Consider the following 18,545-nt stretch of genomic DNA (forward strand, 5'->3'; position numbering starts at 1 on the left):
ATAGGGGAGCTGTTCCATCCTCTTTATCATTTTGGTTGCCCTTCTCTGTACCTTCTCCATTGCAACTATATCATTTTTTAGATGCGGCGACCAGAATTGTACACAGTATTCAAGGTGCGGTCTCACCATGGAGCGATAGATGTATTTATTTGTTTGTTTGTTTGTTTTTGTGGCTTTTATATACCGAACTTCGTAAAGAACATCAGATCGGTTTACAGTAGAACTTCAAAATCAGCAAACAAGGGCTTTACATAGAGGCTTCTAGGAAAAGTAAAAAGTCATGGGATAGGTGGCGATGTCCTTTCGTGGATTGCAAACTGGCTAAAAGACAGGAAACAGAGAGTAGGATTAAATGGGCAATTTTCTCAGTGGAAGGGAGTGGACAGTGGAGTGCCCCAGGGATCTGTATTGGGACCCTTACTTTTCAATATATTTATAAATGATCTGGAAAGAAATACGACGAGTGAGATAATCAGATTTGCAGATGACACAAAATTGTTCAGAGTAGTTAAATCACAAGCGGATTGTGATAAATTGCAGGAAGACCTTGTGAGACTGGAAAATTGGGCATCCAAATGGCAGATGAAATTTAATGTGGATAAGTGCAAGGTGATGCATATAGGGAAAAATAACCCATGCTATAATTACACAATGTTGGGTTCCATATTAGGTGCTACAACCCAAGAAAGAGATCTAGGTGTCATAGTGGATAACACATTGAAATCGTCGGTACAGTGTGCTGCGGCAGTCAAAAAAGCAAACAGAATGTTGGGAATTATTAGGAAGGGAATTTTGAATAAAACGGAAAATGTCATAATGCCTCTGTATCGCTCCATGGTGAGACCGCACCTTGAATACTGTGTACAATTCTGGTCGCCGCATCTCAAAAAAGATATAATTGCGATGGAGAAGGAACAGAGAAGGGCTACCAAAATGATAAGGGGAATGGAACAACTCCCCTATGAGGAAAGACTAAAGAGGTTAGGACTCTTCAGTTTGGAGAAGAGACGACTGAGGGGGGATATGATAGAGATGTTTAAAATCATGAGAGGTCTAGAACGGGTAGATGTGAATCGGTTATTTACTCTTTCGGATAGTAGAAAGACTAGGGGGCACTCCATGAAGTTAGCATGGGGCACATTTAAAACTAATCGAAGAAAGTTCTTTTTTACTCAACGCACAATTAAACTCTGGAATTTGTTGCCAGAGGATGTGGTTAGTGCAGTTAGTATAGCTGTGTTTAAAAAAGGATTGGATAAGTTCTTGGAGGAGAAGTCCATTACCTGCTATTAAGTTCACTTAGAGAATAGCCACTGCCCTTAGCAATGGTAACATGGAATAGACTTAGTTTTTGGGTACTTGCCAGGTTCTTATGGCTTGGATTGGCCACTGTTGGAAACAGGATGCTGGGCTTGATGGACCCTTGGTCTGACCCAGTATGGCATTTTCTTATGTTCTTATATTCTTAACTTATAAGAAGATAGTGATAAAAACTTCAAAATTAGCAACTGAGGCTTAACATAGGAATTTAAATAGTAATTATAGGTAAACATAGATAACATTGGGGGAAATGTTTGGGAGCAGAAGCAAGAAGGAAAGATTGGGAGGAGGAGGGAAAGGTGGAGGGGGGAGGGGAAGGCAAAGTTGCATAGGTTACAAGGGTTTATTTACAAACTATACATTTGTGTGGATATATAAATAAAGACATAATAGGTGGATTTACAAGATAATTGCAACTGTGAGTAATAGACATTAGAAAGCGGCATTATGACATTTTCTGTTTTATTAACCATTCCCTTCCTAATAATTCCTAACATTCTGTTTGCTTTTTTGACTGCTGCAGCACACTGAGCCGACGATTTTAAAGTATTATCCACTATGATGCCTAGATCTTTTTCCTGGGTGGTAGTTCCTAATATGGAACCTAACATCGTGTAACTACAGCAAGGGTTATTTTTCCCTATATGCAACACCTTGCACTTGTCCACATTAAATTTCATCTGCCATTTGGATGCCCAAATTTCCAGTCTTGCAAGGTCCTCCTGTAATGTATCACAATCTGCTTGTGATTTAACTACTCTGAATAATTTTGTATCATCCGCAAATTTGATAACCTCACTCGTCATATTCCTTTCCAGATCATTTATATATATATTGAAAAGCACTGGTCCAAGTACAGATCCCTGAGGAACTCCACTGTTTACCCTTTTCCACTGAGAAAATTGACCATTTAATCCTACTCTGTTTCCTGTCTTTTAACCATTCATCATTCAAACATATACTGTATTGTTTCTAGCCCTTATTTCTACATATGCTGAGCGGGGGTGTGTGTGTGGTGTTTGGAATCTCTTTATTGGGTAGGTCTCTCATGCTTGACAGCCCCTTTCATATCACAAACACACTATGCATTCAAGACCTCCCAAGCAGGAATGGGATCAGGGTTTCCCTTCTCATTATTATTATTTATATAGTTTTCTCTTTCTCTCTCTTTTTTTTTTTTTTTCACATAAGCAGTGGTGCCCTTACCATACTTATCCCAGTGTAATTACCTAGACTCCCCAGCCTACATACCTAGGCTGTATTCTCAGGGATTTCACCTCCCTGTAATCCACCGGGCCCAGTATTTTTCCAGGAATCAAACTCCCTGAATTCCTTTTCTGGAGCCCTGCTCCCTGAATTCACCCACCAGCTATATCAGGCCTTAATCTTTCAACTAAATTACTTGTAATTCAGAGGAACACACTAGCCTCCATATAATACTACAAAAATAATATGTAAGCAACATCTCCCTTGAAGGTCTCAATGTTAGTGCAATATAAGTGGCATGGCACAAAAAGAACAAGGAGATAAATAGATAAATAGCTTCAGGGATCCTGTCCTGTATTCCATTCAAATCAAGAGAAGGGCTCTCAGCCAGTGGAGCTGTGCTGCTTCAGGTCAGTTGGCATCCTCCCTTCTTCGATTCCCGGCCAACGCACCAATCTGTAATAAATAATTATACCAAGGACACAGCAAGCAGTGGAGACAATATGTTTCTCGACTTTCTCGACTGCAGGGCTTTCTCGACTGCAGGGCCCTTACTCTGGAATTCCATCCCCACGAATCTGCGCCAGGAACCCTGCTTACCAACGTTCCGGAAGAGATTGAAGACTTGGTTATTTAAGCAAGCCTTCCCAGACAACTCTTAACCACCTCCAGTTCCACCCAAACAATGCAGCCTCCTGGCAATGTAAATAATTAACTTATGTTAACCTATACTGCTCTCCTCTTCTTCTTCCAGTTTTATTACCTTGTTTCATTGTAACTGCAACCCTGATGCACCAGTTTATAGTTTTATTGTTCTATGCACCCGTTGTTTGAATGTAAACCGGCATGATGTGATCTGTTCATGAATGCCGGTATAGAAGAAACCTAAATAAATAAATGTTCCTCACAATTAAAAGCGCATAAAGAAGCCGGCTTGCAGAGTCTGACTTGATTAGGTATCCAATTGACCTCACTTAAATGCACTTTCCTTCCAGGATGTTACTATTAACTCTTTTTTGATTTAAGATTACAAGGTGAAAACATATAATTCCAAAACATACATATAAAAATGTGAACACAGCTGAATGCACTCTATATCATCCTGACAATGAGCTGCTCTGTTTCATGTATACATGATAACGTGATGATGGGATTTTCTCCCTATCTGCCATATTGTGGGCAGCAGGAGAGTTTTGCTGTATGTTGATCTTTCTTTACCTTTCTCTTTTTTTCATGGCAGGATTATGCAAATTCTGGCTGGAACCTAAATAACATGCCGGTGCTGGAACAGTCCGTGCTTACCCACATCAATGTGGATATCTCTGGCATGAAGGTACCATGGCTTTATGTTGGGATGTGCTTTTCCTCTTTCTGTTGGCACATTGAAGATCATTGGAGCTACTCCATAAACTACCTTCACTGGTAAGAACTATTGTTTTGAATAACTGCTTTTTGTTTTTCACCCACTCCACTTGATATGGGCTGTGGTGTTTGGGTTCTGCCTGTTGAGTAGTTATTTCCAGGAAAGACTGTAGGAGAAAATGAATGGATAGGATTCCAGGCCTTGTTTCAGGGCTTAATGAAAGGATATTTTAATTTTATAAATCCTGGCTTTTCAATAGACCCAAAACTTCCACACATACACATTAGGAAATTATATAGTGAATTAGAGTGCAAGCAACTTGCTTTCCTCTTCCACTGCATCATTTTAGTACCTGGGATATCAAAGGGAAATGATGACTATGGGGCATTGATTTTTTTTGTCATGATTTAACAATTGTAAAAACTTTGGAGATCATGTGCACTTTAAATCATGCATTGGTCTTATTCTTCCATCTTTTCTTATTCCATTCTGTCATCACTTCACATTTTTCTATATTCATGAGGAATGAAAGTTATCTGGGAGATTATAGTGCTGCTGGGAAAAGGGCAACTTGTACAGCTTACTTGTTTTTTTCTTAGATGCTGACCATCTCTTCCTCACAACTTCTGACAAGTATAGCATGGGGCACATCTGGGCACAACATCTGACAAGTATAGCATGGGGCACAACTTCTGACAAGTTAGCATGGGGCACATTTAAAACTAATCGGAGAAAGTTCTTTTTCACTCAACGCACAATTAAACTCTGGAATTTGTTGCCAGAGGATGTGGTTAGTGCAGTTAGTATAGCTGTGTTAAAAAGGATTGGATGAGTTCTTGGAGGAGAAGTCCATTACCTGCTATTAATTAAGTTGACTTAGATAATAACCACTGCTATTACTAGCAAAGGTAACATGGAATAGACTTAGTTTTTGGGTACTTGCCTGGTTCTTATGGCCTGGATTAGCCACTGTTGGAAACAGGATGCTGGGCTTGATGGACCCTTGGTCTGACCCAGTATGGCATGTTCTTATGTTCTTATAGACTGCTTGTCCTTGAATGCTGGTCCTGCACAGTCTACTGGCTTCCTTCAAAATTCTTAAGAATCTAAACAGCTGCAATATCCATGCAACAAATACAACAGAGTATTTAGATTTTTCACTAAGGTGTAGCTTACTTTGAAATCATACATTTACATAATTTCACTTTTTTCTTCTCCCTTATTTTGTCTTTGATAGGGGAGAACCAAAAACTTGGTATGGTGTGCCTTCTCAAGCTGCTGAACAATTGGAGGAAGTGATGAAAGAGCTAGCCCCTGAACTCTTTGAGTCACAGCCAGATCTTCTGCATCAGCTAGTCACCATTATGAATCCTAATGTATTGATGGACCATGGAGTGCCTGTGAGTACTCTGTGTTTTGTTTTATTTTTTTTAACTTTATATGCATGCTGACCTCCATCCCGTCACTCTTGCCTCTCTGCCCTCTCACTTGCTCTTCTCCAATTTCCCTCACATCCCTCTCTCATGTTCCCTCTCCCCAAAACCCCTCAGATGCCATCATTTTTCTGCCACTCCTACCCATTCCCCTCACTCATTCTTCTCCCCCTGTACCTATCATTCACTTTTCCTCTCCTTGAAATCCCTCAGATTTCCTCACTCTTGACCCCCATCCACTCTACCTCTCATAACAGCAGTGTAATTACTGAGACCGCATTATCTTTCTCTTCTGCCTGGAGCCCCTGTCACATTTTGAACCGTGCAGGTCACTGTAGCACTGCACTGCTCCAAGTGCAAAATTGTGGTCTGGCAGCAGAGGAAGTAAACTACAGCTTAAAGCTCTGCACTTCAGCTGTGCTCTTCTTCCTCCTCTAGGTCAAGATTGAGGCGAGGGGGGAGAGGAGGACCGATGTGATGCTCCAGTCATGCTATGCCCTTGATGCAATGCTGTGTCCCTAGTTTCCTGCCACGATTCCATGGGAACTGGGTATTCCGTGGGAAGACCCAGATTTTGCAGCCAATAAATTATGGGAAACTAGGGGCCTTGATAATCTGATGGGTCTTTTGGGGGAGGCTGGGAATGATCATTTTAATGTTGATATTATATATTAACTTGATATTGTTTTTGTTTATATTGTGACATTTATTGTGGACTGTTGTACATTGCCTTGTGTGATCAACAAATGTAGATAAACGATCTGCAGTTATGTCACATCTATAGTGCTTATGCCACATCTTAAAAATATAGACTTATTGAGGAAGTGACATCAGCGACCAGGTAGAACTACCTGATCAAATTAAATAAAATCCCTGAAGTTAATGCTAGTTGACCTCTCTCAGTATCACAAATCTTAATAGGAAAGTGAAATTAAGCTATCCATGTCCACTAGATGTAAAATTGTGGATTTAAAGCAATTCTCCTATCTGAAGAATGGCGGACTTGCTGATAGCTCAGGGAACATGGCATTGAGTGGCATGGAGGAGAAAAAGATGCTGTGCTCGGAGGTGGGCAGAGATGCTGGACTCACGAATATGGGAGAGACTGCCTCCAGAGAAGAACTCTGATCCTGGTTTCAGGACTTAAAATGAGATATTGTGGAAGAAATTCTTGAAATAATTAATTATTTGAGAGGAGACATTACCGAAATAGGTTAGCAAGTGGAGGACGCTGAATCAAAACTAGAGAAACATTCAGAAAATATGATGAAATTGAAATCTTCCCTTATTGAGTTGGAGAAAGTGAATAATGACTTGTTTGAAAAACTGAGGCTCTTGAAAATAGATCCTGTAGGGGTAAGCTGACATTTGTTGGGATCCCAGAATCTGATGATTAAACAGACTGTGTCCAAGTAGTCAAGCAGATTGGCAAGGCCATATTGATAGGAGAGGACCACTCTAATAAAGCGGTGGAATTTATGGTAGAACATGCATATCAAGTTCTGCAGGTGCCTAAATATGTTGCCTCTAGGGACATCATTACTTGTCTACATGATTTCCTGCTGAAGGAAGCCATTTTACAACAGGCCAGATCTTTCGGGTCACTAGACTAGGAAGGCAACAAAGTGGAAACTTACAATATCTCTCTGACTACACTGCAAAAATGGAGGGAGTTCAAGGATATTACAACCTTATTGCAGAAAGAAAACATCCATTATCACTGGTTATTTCCTTTTACGCTGGTGTTTACCATTAGCGGAGTTACATCTAGAGTTAGAACTTCTGAGGAAGTGCTTCCAATATTAAATGTGACATGTCTGGTGGTAAAACTCTCCTCTTCTTCAAATACTTCACCTGCAAATAGAGACCCTTCCAAATGACAGCAAAGGAATAAGGGAGGTGAGCTGATTGCATCAGAACAGGAGGATCAGAGTCACCCAAGGAAAGTGTGACCTGAGCTGATGGATCATGATATTGGATATTCAGGATGAAACTATTGACTTGTGATGGATATACTGGATGAACTTTTTTTATTTTAATGCTCACTTTTTCTCTGAACTATAGTGATACATCAGGCAGTTGAAGGGAGATGGCTCGCTGGTGGAGGAACTACCTTGCTCCTTATGATAAATTAGATCAGGGTGTGGTACAATGGATGATTGAACAGGGTGATTTTTAATTGCTAATGGCATTCTTCTTGCTTTTTTCTTGGGTCTGTGCTGGGACAGGGAGATAGATCTATTTGGGAAGGCATAAAGAATGGTGGGGTCAATTTTGTGGCATGGATTTGGGGAAAAAATGGTTGACAGATGTTCTTTGATAAATTCAGTTTGGGAAGGATTATTTTGTGGAGTTGTAGCCATCAGTAGCCAAGTGTAGGGTATGTGTGGAAACATAGCTTGTGTTGGTTCTATGGGTGTCCTCTTGCTTATGTTTGATTTCTCATAATTTCTGGGTATGAGGCCTATTAAGATTGTTTCTCTTAATGTTAAGGGTCTGTGTGCCAATGAAAAGACAACTTTAATTTAAAAAAGCAGCTGCTTTCTAATTGAAAAAACTCTCCTAAAAAAAAAAGGATGAAAAATTAAGAAGTAAAGTTTCCTAACCATACGTTTTGCATCTAGCACTCTAAAGAATAAATATTGTGGAGTAGGGGTATTAATTTCCATGGATTTTAATAATAGATATCCAGGTGTTATGTTTGGTGGCTCACAGGATGGTTCTGCAAGCCACTGCACTCACCCCTGCTGCCGTCAGAGGCCTCCCGTTGTGATAGTGTTTCGCTGTCACCGCCATCCTTGCCAGGCTGCTGCCTTGCCATTGGCACGCACACATAATATGGGTGCCATGGTGGGAAACCCTGAGCGGCGCCTCCAGATGACATCAATCTCCTGGCCTATATAAGCTAAGATCCCGCAGCAGTTCCTCACCTCAGCAATGGGTCATCTGCCTTTGCAGCATTTGCATTCCTGTTTCCTGCATTCTTGATTCCTTCCCTGCCACTTCCATTCTTATCTTCTCCAGCCTTCCTTGTCCAGCCTGCATTGTCCAGTACCTTCTGTGTGTTTACATCTTCCCTTAGCCTGACTTTCCATATATTGATCTGCCTGGACCTAACCACCCTTGTCTGCCGCTTGCCCCGACCTTGGCCTGTCTCTGACTCCATTAGTCTGCTGCCTGCCCTGACCCTCGGGTGCCATTGGATTCTTGCTCTAGCCACCGCTCTAGGGTCCCACGTAAGACCTGCCAGCCATCACAACCCAAGGGCTCGGCCTGTGGGGGGCTGCGGCTGGTATAGGTGAAGTTCTAGGTTGTCCAGCTACAGGGTGCATTCACCAGCTGCCAGCATAGGCCTTGTAGGTTCACCTACGAGGCTTATCAACTACACCGCAGCACAAAGGGCTCACATCTATGCCACCCTTCACACCAGGATATAAGGAAAGATAAAGAGGATAGATTTATTATGGTTAAAATGAAGCTTGACTCTCTGTTGTATACAGTATTAAATATTTATGTCCCTAATAATGAACAGAACAAATTCTTTGATCTTTTAAGTGAAATGTCCTTCCAGAAAAGTAACCAACATGTTATTGGGTGGGATTTCTGTATTACTAGGTCCTTGCCTATAGATAATTTGGCGGGCCGTGCATAACACTGAAATTGAAAAATTCTGGTTTTGAAATTGAATCTTATTGATGTTTGGTGAATGGTAAATCTATCTAGGCAGGATTACACTTTCTTTTCTAAACCTCATAATTCCTTCTCTATATTAAATTATTTCTTGGTGGATAAGGAAATGATTTTGGGATAACCTCACTGAAATAGGTAATATCGCTTGTTCAGAGTAGTTAAATCACAAGCAGATTGTGATAAATTGCAGGAAGACCTTGTGAGACTGGAAAATTGGGCATCGAAATGGCAGATGAAATTTAATGTGGATGAGTGCAAGGTGATGCATATAGGGAAAAATAACCCATGCTATAGTTACACAATGTTAGGTTCCATATTGGGTGCTACTACCCAAGAAAGAGATCTAGGCGTCATAGTGGCTAGCACATTGAAATCGTCGGTTCAGTGTGCTGCGGCAGTCAAAAAAGCAAACAGAATGTTGGGAATTATTAGAAAGGGAATGGTGAATAAAATGGAAAATGTCATAATGCCTCTGTATCGCTCCATGGTGAGACCGCACCTTAAATACTGTGTACAATTCTGGTCACCGTATCTCAAAAAAGATATAATTGCGATGGAGAAGGTACAGAGAAGGGCTACCAAAATAAGGGGAATGGAACAGCTCCCCTATGAGGAAAGACTAAAGAGGTTAGGACTTTTCAGCTTGGAGAAGAGACGGCTGAGGGGGGATGTGATAGAGGTGTTTACAATCATGAGAGGTCTAGTACGGGTAGATGTGAATCGGTTATTTACTCTTTCAGATAATAGAAAGACTAGGGGATACTCCATGAAGTTAGCATGTGGCACATTTATAACTAATCGGAGAAAGTTCTTTTTCACTCAACGCACAATTAAACTCTGGAATTTGTTGCCAGAGGATGTGGTTAGTGCAGTTAGTATAGCTGTGTTTAAAAAAGGATTGGATAAGTTATTGGAGGAGAAGTCCATTACTTGCTATTAATTAAGTTGACAACCACTGCTATTACAAGCAACAGTAACATGGAATAGACTTAGTTTTTGAGTACTTGCCAGGTTCTTATGGTCTGGATTGGCCACTGTTGGAAACAGGATGCTGGGCTTGATGGACCCTTGGTCTGACCCAGTATGGCATGTTCTTATGCCCCAATATAGTTAGATTTTCATCCTGTCCAGAGAGACTTAGGCAGCCACTTTTGGTGGTTTAACAATAGTTAATTAAATGATACTAAAATTTGCCAACAAATACATTGGGATATTTTGGATTATTTGCAGCTTAATAACAATGGGGAATCTTTACCATAGATGGTTTGGGACAGTCTTAGTGGTTATTCGGGGAAAGCTGATTGCTTGGGTTGTTAAGAAAAACCATATATTGGCACCAATTTACAGAGGTTACTTAAATCACAATTACATAATCTCTGAACCCTGATACTCTTAAGACAATTGAGAGTCAATAGAAATAAATTATGTTCCCTATATGCTGAGGATTTTGCCCACCATTTGAATTTAATATATCAGCAATATTTTGTATATCGCAATAAGGCAAGCAGATTGCTGGCTTTGAAACTGAAGAAACAGTTATCTCTGAATCGTATTGTCTTTATTAAAAGTAGACAAGAGACTCCACTATTAGGGAATGCAGAGATTTGTGATCGATTTGCCCAATATTTCAATTAGTGGGGCTGCGATAGATTTGAAACATATATAGTAACATAGTAATGACGGCAGAAAAAGACCAAATGGTCCATCCAGTCTGTCCAGCAAGCTTCCCATGGTAGTAAATGCCACTCCATGCAGGTTAACCCCCACGATTCTGTTAAGGGTAGTAATTGCCGCTCTGTACAGGTTACCCCAGGCCCACTACCCCCATGCTTCTTTTCATTCATTCCTATCCTCTAGCCTTTAGGGATCCACAGTGTTTTTCCCATATCCCTTTGAAATCCTTCACGGTTTTAGTCTTCACCACTTCCTCTGGAAGGTCATTCCAGGTATCCACCACCCTCTCCGTGAAGAAATATTTCCTGACATTGGTTCTAAGTCTTCCTCCCTGGAGTTTCAAATCGTGACCCCTAGTTCTACTAAATTGTTTCCAATGGAATAGGTCTGTTGTTGAACATGAATCATTAAAACCTTTCAAGTATCTGAAGGTCTGTATCATATTACCCCTGCTCTTCCTCTCCTCCAGGGTATTCATTTTCAGGTCCTTCAACCTCTCCTCATAAGTAATTTGATAGAGACCACCCACCATTTTGGTTGCCCTTCTCTGGACCGCCTCCATCCTGTCTCTGTCGCTTTTGAGATACGGTCTCCAGAACTGAACACAGTACTCCAGGTGAAGCCTCACCAAGGACCTGTACATGGGAATTATCACTTCCCTTTTCTTACTAGATATTCCACTCTCTATGCAGACCAGCATTCTTCTGGCTTTAGCTATCGCCCTGTCACATTGCTTCGCCAACTTCAAGTCATAAGCCACCATCACTCCAAGGTCTCTCTTCTGTTCCGTGCACATCAGCCCTTCAGCCCCCAACAAATACAGTTCTTTCAGGTTACCACACCCCATATGCATGACTCTGCACTTCTTGGCATTGAATCCCAGCTGCCATATCTTCAACCACTCTTCCAGCTTCCTTAAATCCCGTCTCATTCTCTCTACTCCTTCTGGTGTGTCCACTCTGTTGCAGATCTTAGTATCATCCACAAATAGACGAACTTTATCTTCTGTCCCTTCCGCAATATCACTCACAAATGTGTTGAACAGAACCGGTCCCAACACCGATCCCTGTGGCACTCCACTTAACACCATTCTCTCTGTAGAGAGAATTTGGAATCTGTATTTGCAATCTGTTACTGTGCCTCAGGTACCACAAGCAGTACAAGAGAGGCTGAATAAAGAAATTACTAAATTTTGAAGTTTTTCAAGCTATTTTGAGCCTAAAATTAGAAAAATCTTCTGCTGGGTCCCTTAACTCAGATATTTAATGCGTTACTTGGGGAAGGTGGCTTACCACCCTCTATGAATTTAGCAGGAATTACAATAATACCCAAGAAGGGAAAGGATTGTACACTTCTTGGATCATACTGACCAATCTCTATTAGATTTAGATATTACATTACTGGCAAAAATTTTAACATTGAGATTATGCAGATTGGCCTCGATTTAGCTCATGAAGATCATTCAGGATTCCGGTAGGCAAGTTGCTGACAATATTCATTGTGTATTAAATCTGATTTGGTAGCTAAGTAACAGGGAATGCCTTCAAACCTTTTTACAGGCGATGCTGAGAAAGTTTTCAACAGGTTACCCTGGTCCTTTAAGTTCAAAGTTTTGAAAAAAAGAAAATGAGAATAGGCTCTAATTTCATCACTTGGTTCGTAAATTGTATACAATCCCTATGGCATATATTAAAGTCAATGGTGAGTACTCACATTTTTTCACAATTGGGCGGAACATTCGGCAGGGGTGTGCCCATTGTCATGCCTGCTTTTTATGTTGGTTATGGAACATTTCGCTGAGAGGATTAGATAGAATACTGATATCAAGGGTTTTAAATTCAGGTTGTATGGAATATAAAATGTCCTTGTTTGCTGATGACCTTATGTTCGTTTGGGTTAATCTATGTTGTCATTAACATTTTTGGTTAAGTAAAAGATTTTGGGTGGGTTTCTGGATTTAAGATGCACATGGACAAATAAGAAATATTAAATATTAATCTTTCATCCCAGTTCACGCTACATCTGAAAGAGAAGTATTCCTTTAAGTGGGCCAAAGATTGTAATAGATATTTGGGGGTTAAAATCATGATGGCCTGGGAAAAACTCTCTTTTTGAATTATATTCCACTCTAAGAATTTCTCACAAGAGTTTGAGGCCTGGTCACAATTGCAGCTCTCTTGACTATAGGTAGGATTGTAGCAGTTAAAATGTTGTGGCTTCCTCATTTGTGTTCCTTATTTCAGACTTTGCTGGTACAGATTCTGGATACTTAAATACTGCAAAAGAAAATGTTGGGGTTCATCTGGAAATTTATATTCCCAAAGTGGTGAGATCTGTGCTATTTCAGACTAAACCCTATAAAGATCTAGGGGTCCTAATGTAATAAAATATTATATGGTTGTGCAATTACAAGTTCTTCTAGATTGGCATAGTAAGGCTAAACGTAAGCAATAGGTCCAGATGGAGCAAATGCTTTTGGGCACAACTCCTCTGCGGGTCTATTTATAGCTTCCCAGACAAGCTTGTATACCAAGCATTATAAGTTACCCTTTTTTTGCATTTTCTTTGCACAAGTGATTCGCAAGAAGGATTATTTACTTTTAACACCAATTGGTTATAAAAACATTTCTTTCTGGGATTGCAATCTAATACCTTTAAGACTTGGTAACAGTTAGCGCTTAATCAGCTTGGTCATTTATGAGACTAGAATACTTTTTTTTTTTTTTTTAACCTTTTTCACTTAGATTTGCATTTCTTTGCTCACCCCATCCTTCCTCCAGCCTGTCCTTTTCTATTTGGCCAGGAACAGGGAACTGCCCAGGGCTGGCCACAACTGAACTCTGCCCTTAGCCAGTGGCAGGTCCCAGGTGTTGAATGTTAGGCACAGACTCAGGAATTTTGACATATCTGCCAGAGGATATATAGAAAGAAAATTATTCTTAAATTTAAAAGCTTGGCATGCTTATTGCTTTTCTGGTAACATTTCAAATATCTGCATATCTTAGGCAACTCTGCAGAAGGATAGAAGATTGTTGGCTATGCAGTACCTAAAAGCAATTTTTTTTCTGCTTTGACATTTGTTTAGTATGGTTTTAGCACCATTCTTTCTTGGGGAGAATTGTATATTTGCTGATTGCCTCTTAAATTGTAAAAAAAAACTGATACCAGTAGGCACTTCTCTGCTTCTAATAATATCACAAGATAATGTTTGGCACCATCTCAAAAAAAGTGAGTTTGCTTATTGTAAATGGGGTTCTTCGTAGACAGCAGGATGTGTTAGCCATGACATATGGGTGACATCATCCGGGGCCGAAAGGACCCCTCTCTTTGAGCTCTGTAGAGCTTTTACTCCACTGAGTTCCCGCATTAGTGCTACCTGGTGAGCCCCTCAGTCCATTATAGAATTTAGCTTTAACTCTATAGTCAATTCTCCAGGGAGGTGGACAGGTATTAAGCATGGCTAATTGATTCTGCTGTCTATGGAGAACCCTGTTTATGATAAGCAAACTCACACACATGGGGAGCCCCAAGCTTAGGGTTAGGTTGCAGAGCACGCACAGAGAGTACCTTGGCTCCCCCATAGAGAGTGGACTGCTAGGTGAACAGATTATATAAAATTGCCTGCCCAAAGTTGCTGTCTCTTTGAAAGACTGTCTAGACAGTAATGGGATGTGAAGGTGTGTACAGATGACCAAGATGCAGCTTTACAGATGCCCTCAATGGAGATGGCCCTAAGATGAGCAACAGAAATCGCCATGGCCTTCACTTGAGTTCATGATCTGGAAGCTAGACAATGTACAGTAATGTGCAAAGCAACTCGCTAACCAGTTCGACAGTCTATTTAGTCACTACCTTGCCCATCTATTGGTGTCATAAGAGACAAAGAGATGGCACACTTGCCATTGCGGTTGTTCTTTGAAGATAGTAAGTTATAGCCCTCTTATAGTCCAATGAATGAAGGGCTTTCTCACCCTTGTGTGTGGTTTTAGAAAAAATGTCAGTAAGACGATAGCTCTATTGATGTGGAACATAAGTACAACTTTCAGAAGAAATTAGGGGTGAGTACATAGCCACCACCCTATTGTGAAAAAACTACAGATAAGGTGAGTAAGAGACCAAAGCTTGTAACTCACTTATCCTTCTCACTGAAACGATTGCCACTAAAAATACCACTTTCAAGGTGGCAATACCAGGCTATAACTTGTTAAGGAAGGACAGAGAGGATAGGAAAGGGGGAGGAGTGGCACTTTGTCAGCAACAATATCCAAGCATCTGAGCTGCAAGGAAGATGGGGCAATGAAGAAGCACTATGGGCCGACCTTAAAAAAGATGATGGGGCATCCATTTATATTGGAGTGGTCTACAGGCCTCCAAATCCAAAAGGAAGAGCATGACAGAGATCTGGTTGAAGACATCCAAAAGATGGGAAAGAAGGGAGAAGTGGTGATCGTTGGAGACTATAATATGCCGGATGTAGACTGGAGTATCCCTTCTGCAGAATCTAACAATAGTAGAGAAATAGTGGATGCCCTGCAAGGGGCTTTGTTCAAACAAATGGTAATGGAACCCACAAGAGAGGGAGCTATACTCGATTTAGTGCTCACTAATGGAGATAATGTCTCTGATGTCCAGGTGAGGGCCCACCTCAGCACCAGTGATCATCAAACGGTACAGTTTCATGTCAAACAAAGGATACGGAGAAGAAGCACGAAGACCCGAGTTTTGCAGTTCAAAAACACGGACTTTGATGAAATGGGGAAGTACCTGGAGGAAGAACTTGAAGGTTGGGAGAACGAGAGAGATGTGGAACAACAGTGGACCAAACTAAAAGGAGCAATTACCAAGGCAACTAATCTATATGTTAGAAAAGTAAAGAAAAGTAAAAGAAAAATGAAACCTATCTGGTTTTCAAAGGAGGTAGCTGACAAAATAAAGGCTAAAAGAACAGCGTTCAAGAAATATAAAGGATCCCAAAGGGAGGAGCACAAAGAAGAATTATCTGTTGGAACTGAGGGAGACGAAGAAAGTAATCAAGAAGGCAAAAAGTCAAGCAGAAGAAAGGATTGCCAGAGGTAAAGCGAGGTGACAAACATTTTTCAGATACATCTGAGAAAGGAGAAAAGTCCAAAGTGGTATAGTGAAATTGAAAGGTGGAAAAGATCAATGTGTGGAGAGAGACGAAGAAATGGCAGAAATATTAAATAAATAGTTCAGTTCGGTGTTCACTAAAGAGGACCCTGGAGAAAGGACCGTTGTTAGTTAAAAAGAAACCGGAGGGGAGTGGAGTAGATGTAACTCCATTTACAGTAGAGAATGTATGGGAAGAGCTGGGGAAACTGAAAGTGGAAAAAGCCATGGGACCTGATGAGGTTCATCCCAGGATACTGAAAGAGCTCAGAGATGTGCTGGCGGCTCCGCTGAGTGACCTGTTCAATAGATCCATGGAAACAGAAGTGGTGCCGAGAGATTGGAGAAGAGCGGTGGTGGTCCCACTTCACAAGATTGGGAGCAGAGAGGAGGCTGGTAACTACAGACCGGTTAGCCTCACCTCGGTGGTGGGAAAAGTAATGGAGTCGCTGCTGAAAGAAAGAATAGTGAACTATCTACAGTTGGGAGAATTGCTGAACCAGAGGCAGCATGGATTCACCAGGGGAAGATCCTATCAGACAAATCTGTTAGACTTTTTTGACTGGGTGACTAGGGAATTGGATAGAGGAAGAGCATGCTGACATCTACTTGGATTTCAGCAAAGCTTTTGATACGGTCCCGCACAGGAGGCTGGTGAGTAAAATGAGAAGCTTAGGAGTGAGTGCCAAGGTGGTGGCCTGGATTGCAAACTGGTTGACAGACAGAAGGCAATGTGTGATGGTAAATGGAACTTACTCTGAAGAGAGAGCGGTGTTAAGTGGAGTGCCACAAGGATCGGTATTGGGACCGGTCCTGTTCAATATCTATATGAGCAACATAGCGGACGAGATAGAAGGTAAGGTTTGTCTTTTTGCGGATGACACTAAGATCTGCAACAGAATGGACACGCCGGAAGGAGTGGAAAGAATGAGACGGGATTTAAGGAAGCTGGAAAAGTGGTCGAATATATGGCAGCTGAGATTCAGTGCCAAGAAGTGCAGAGTCATGCATATGGGGTGCGGAAATCTGAAAGAACTGTATTCGATGAGGGGGTGAAGGGCTGATGTGCACGGAGCAGGAGAGAGACCTTGGGGTGATAGTGTCAAATGATCTGAAGTCAGGGAAACAATGTGACAAGGGATAGCTAAAGCCAGAAGAATGCTGGGCTGCATAGAGAGAGGTATATAGAGTAAGAAAAGGGAAGTGATTATCCGCTTGTACAGATCCTTGGTGAGGCCTCTCCTGGAGTACTATGCTCAGTTCTGGAGACCGTATCTCTGAAGGGACAGAGACAGGATGGAGGCGGTCCAGAGAAGGGTGACGAAAAAGGTGGAGGGTCTTCATCGAATGACTTATGAGGAACAGAGGTGATATGATACAGACTTTCAGATACTTGAAAGTTTTTAATGATCCAAAGACAATGACAAACCTTTTCTGTTGGAAAAAAATCAGCAGAACCAGGGGTCACGATTTGAAGCTCCAAGGAGGAAGACTCAGAACCAATGTCAGGAAGTATTTCTTCACGGAGAGGGTGGTGGATGCCTGGAACGCCCTTCCGGAGGAAGTGGTGAAGACCAAAACTGTGAAGGACTTCAAAGGGGTGTGAGATAAACACTGTGGATCCATAAAGTCTAGAGGATGTGAATGAAGAGAGGGTGGCTTGCGGGAAAGACAGCTAATATCTAGCGATAATACCCTTACTCAATAGACATACACACGGTAATGCGACTCCGACAGTGCTCTATGCTTCAACGGCAAGAGGAAATGTGGATAAAAGATTTTGCATTCACAAAAAAGCAGGGAGTAGCTTATTTGTTAAGGCGGTTACTACCCCAAACCAAACAAGCCTGATACTTCACTTTCAATGCATATCCAGTGTAGCTCTCTGCTTCAACGGCAGGGGGGAATGAAGAAAAGATGATTTTATATTCAGACAACAACCAACAAGGAATGAACTACACAGTCTGGGTAAACAAATAAGAATGGGTGTAGCTTGCATGTTACGGCGGTTACTACTCCAAACCAAACAAGCCTGATACTTCACTTTCAATACATATCCAGAGTTGCTCTCTGCTTCAACGGCGGGGGGGAATGAATAAAAGAGGATTTATATTCAGATAACAACCAACAAGGACTGAATTGCACAGGCTGGGTAAACAAATAAGTGTGGGAGTAGCTTGCATATTGCAGCGGTTACTACCCCTAACCAATTAAGCTAGATACTTCACTTAGAAGCAGTTCCAGCACTGCTCTCTACATTAATGGCAGAGGTGGAAGGGAAATAGAACCAAAAGGTTACATTAATGGCGGGGGTGGATGGGAAATAAAACCAAAAGGTTACTAAATACCAAGAGTAACAGATAAGTATGAGCAAGAGAGAGAAAAAAGTGTGAAAGCTTGCTGGGCAGACTGGATGGGCCATTTGGTTTTCTTCTGCTGTCATTTCTATGTTTCTATGTAGATTGGGATGATGTAGCTGGTCTCCTTCCTAGGTGAGGAGCAATGGCAAGATCCTAATTGAATTGTTTAATTTATTTAAAGGCATTTTTTACCCGCCCTTCCTACGTTCAGGACAGGGTACAATATAAATATACACAGTCGAATGAATAGGGGAGGCAATATAATATATAGATCATTCAAGAGCAGGGTACAATACAAACATACACAGTCGAATGAATAGGGGGAGACAATACAATATTTAGATCATCCGAGATGGGAGGGGGGAATGACAT

General features: G+C 41.2%; 1 protein-coding gene across 2 annotated transcripts in view; it reads left to right on the top strand.

Moving 5' to 3' along the window:
* KDM5A (lysine demethylase 5A) overlaps positions 1-18,545 on the top strand; it is a 331,505-nt gene that overhangs the window by 159,495 nt on the left and 153,465 nt on the right. For both annotated transcript variants that reach the window (XM_029599940.1, XM_029599941.1), the window contains 2 exons: positions 3,767-3,948; positions 5,127-5,289. In XM_029599940.1, the coding sequence (XP_029455800.1) occupies positions 3,767-3,948; positions 5,127-5,289 (345 nt within the window). The remainder of the gene's footprint in view (positions 1-3,766; positions 3,949-5,126; positions 5,290-18,545) is intronic.

This window comes from Rhinatrema bivittatum, chromosome 4 (assembly GCF_901001135.1).
Source record: "Rhinatrema bivittatum chromosome 4, aRhiBiv1.1, whole genome shotgun sequence".
Classification (NCBI taxonomy): domain Eukaryota; kingdom Metazoa; phylum Chordata; class Amphibia; order Gymnophiona; family Rhinatrematidae; genus Rhinatrema; species Rhinatrema bivittatum.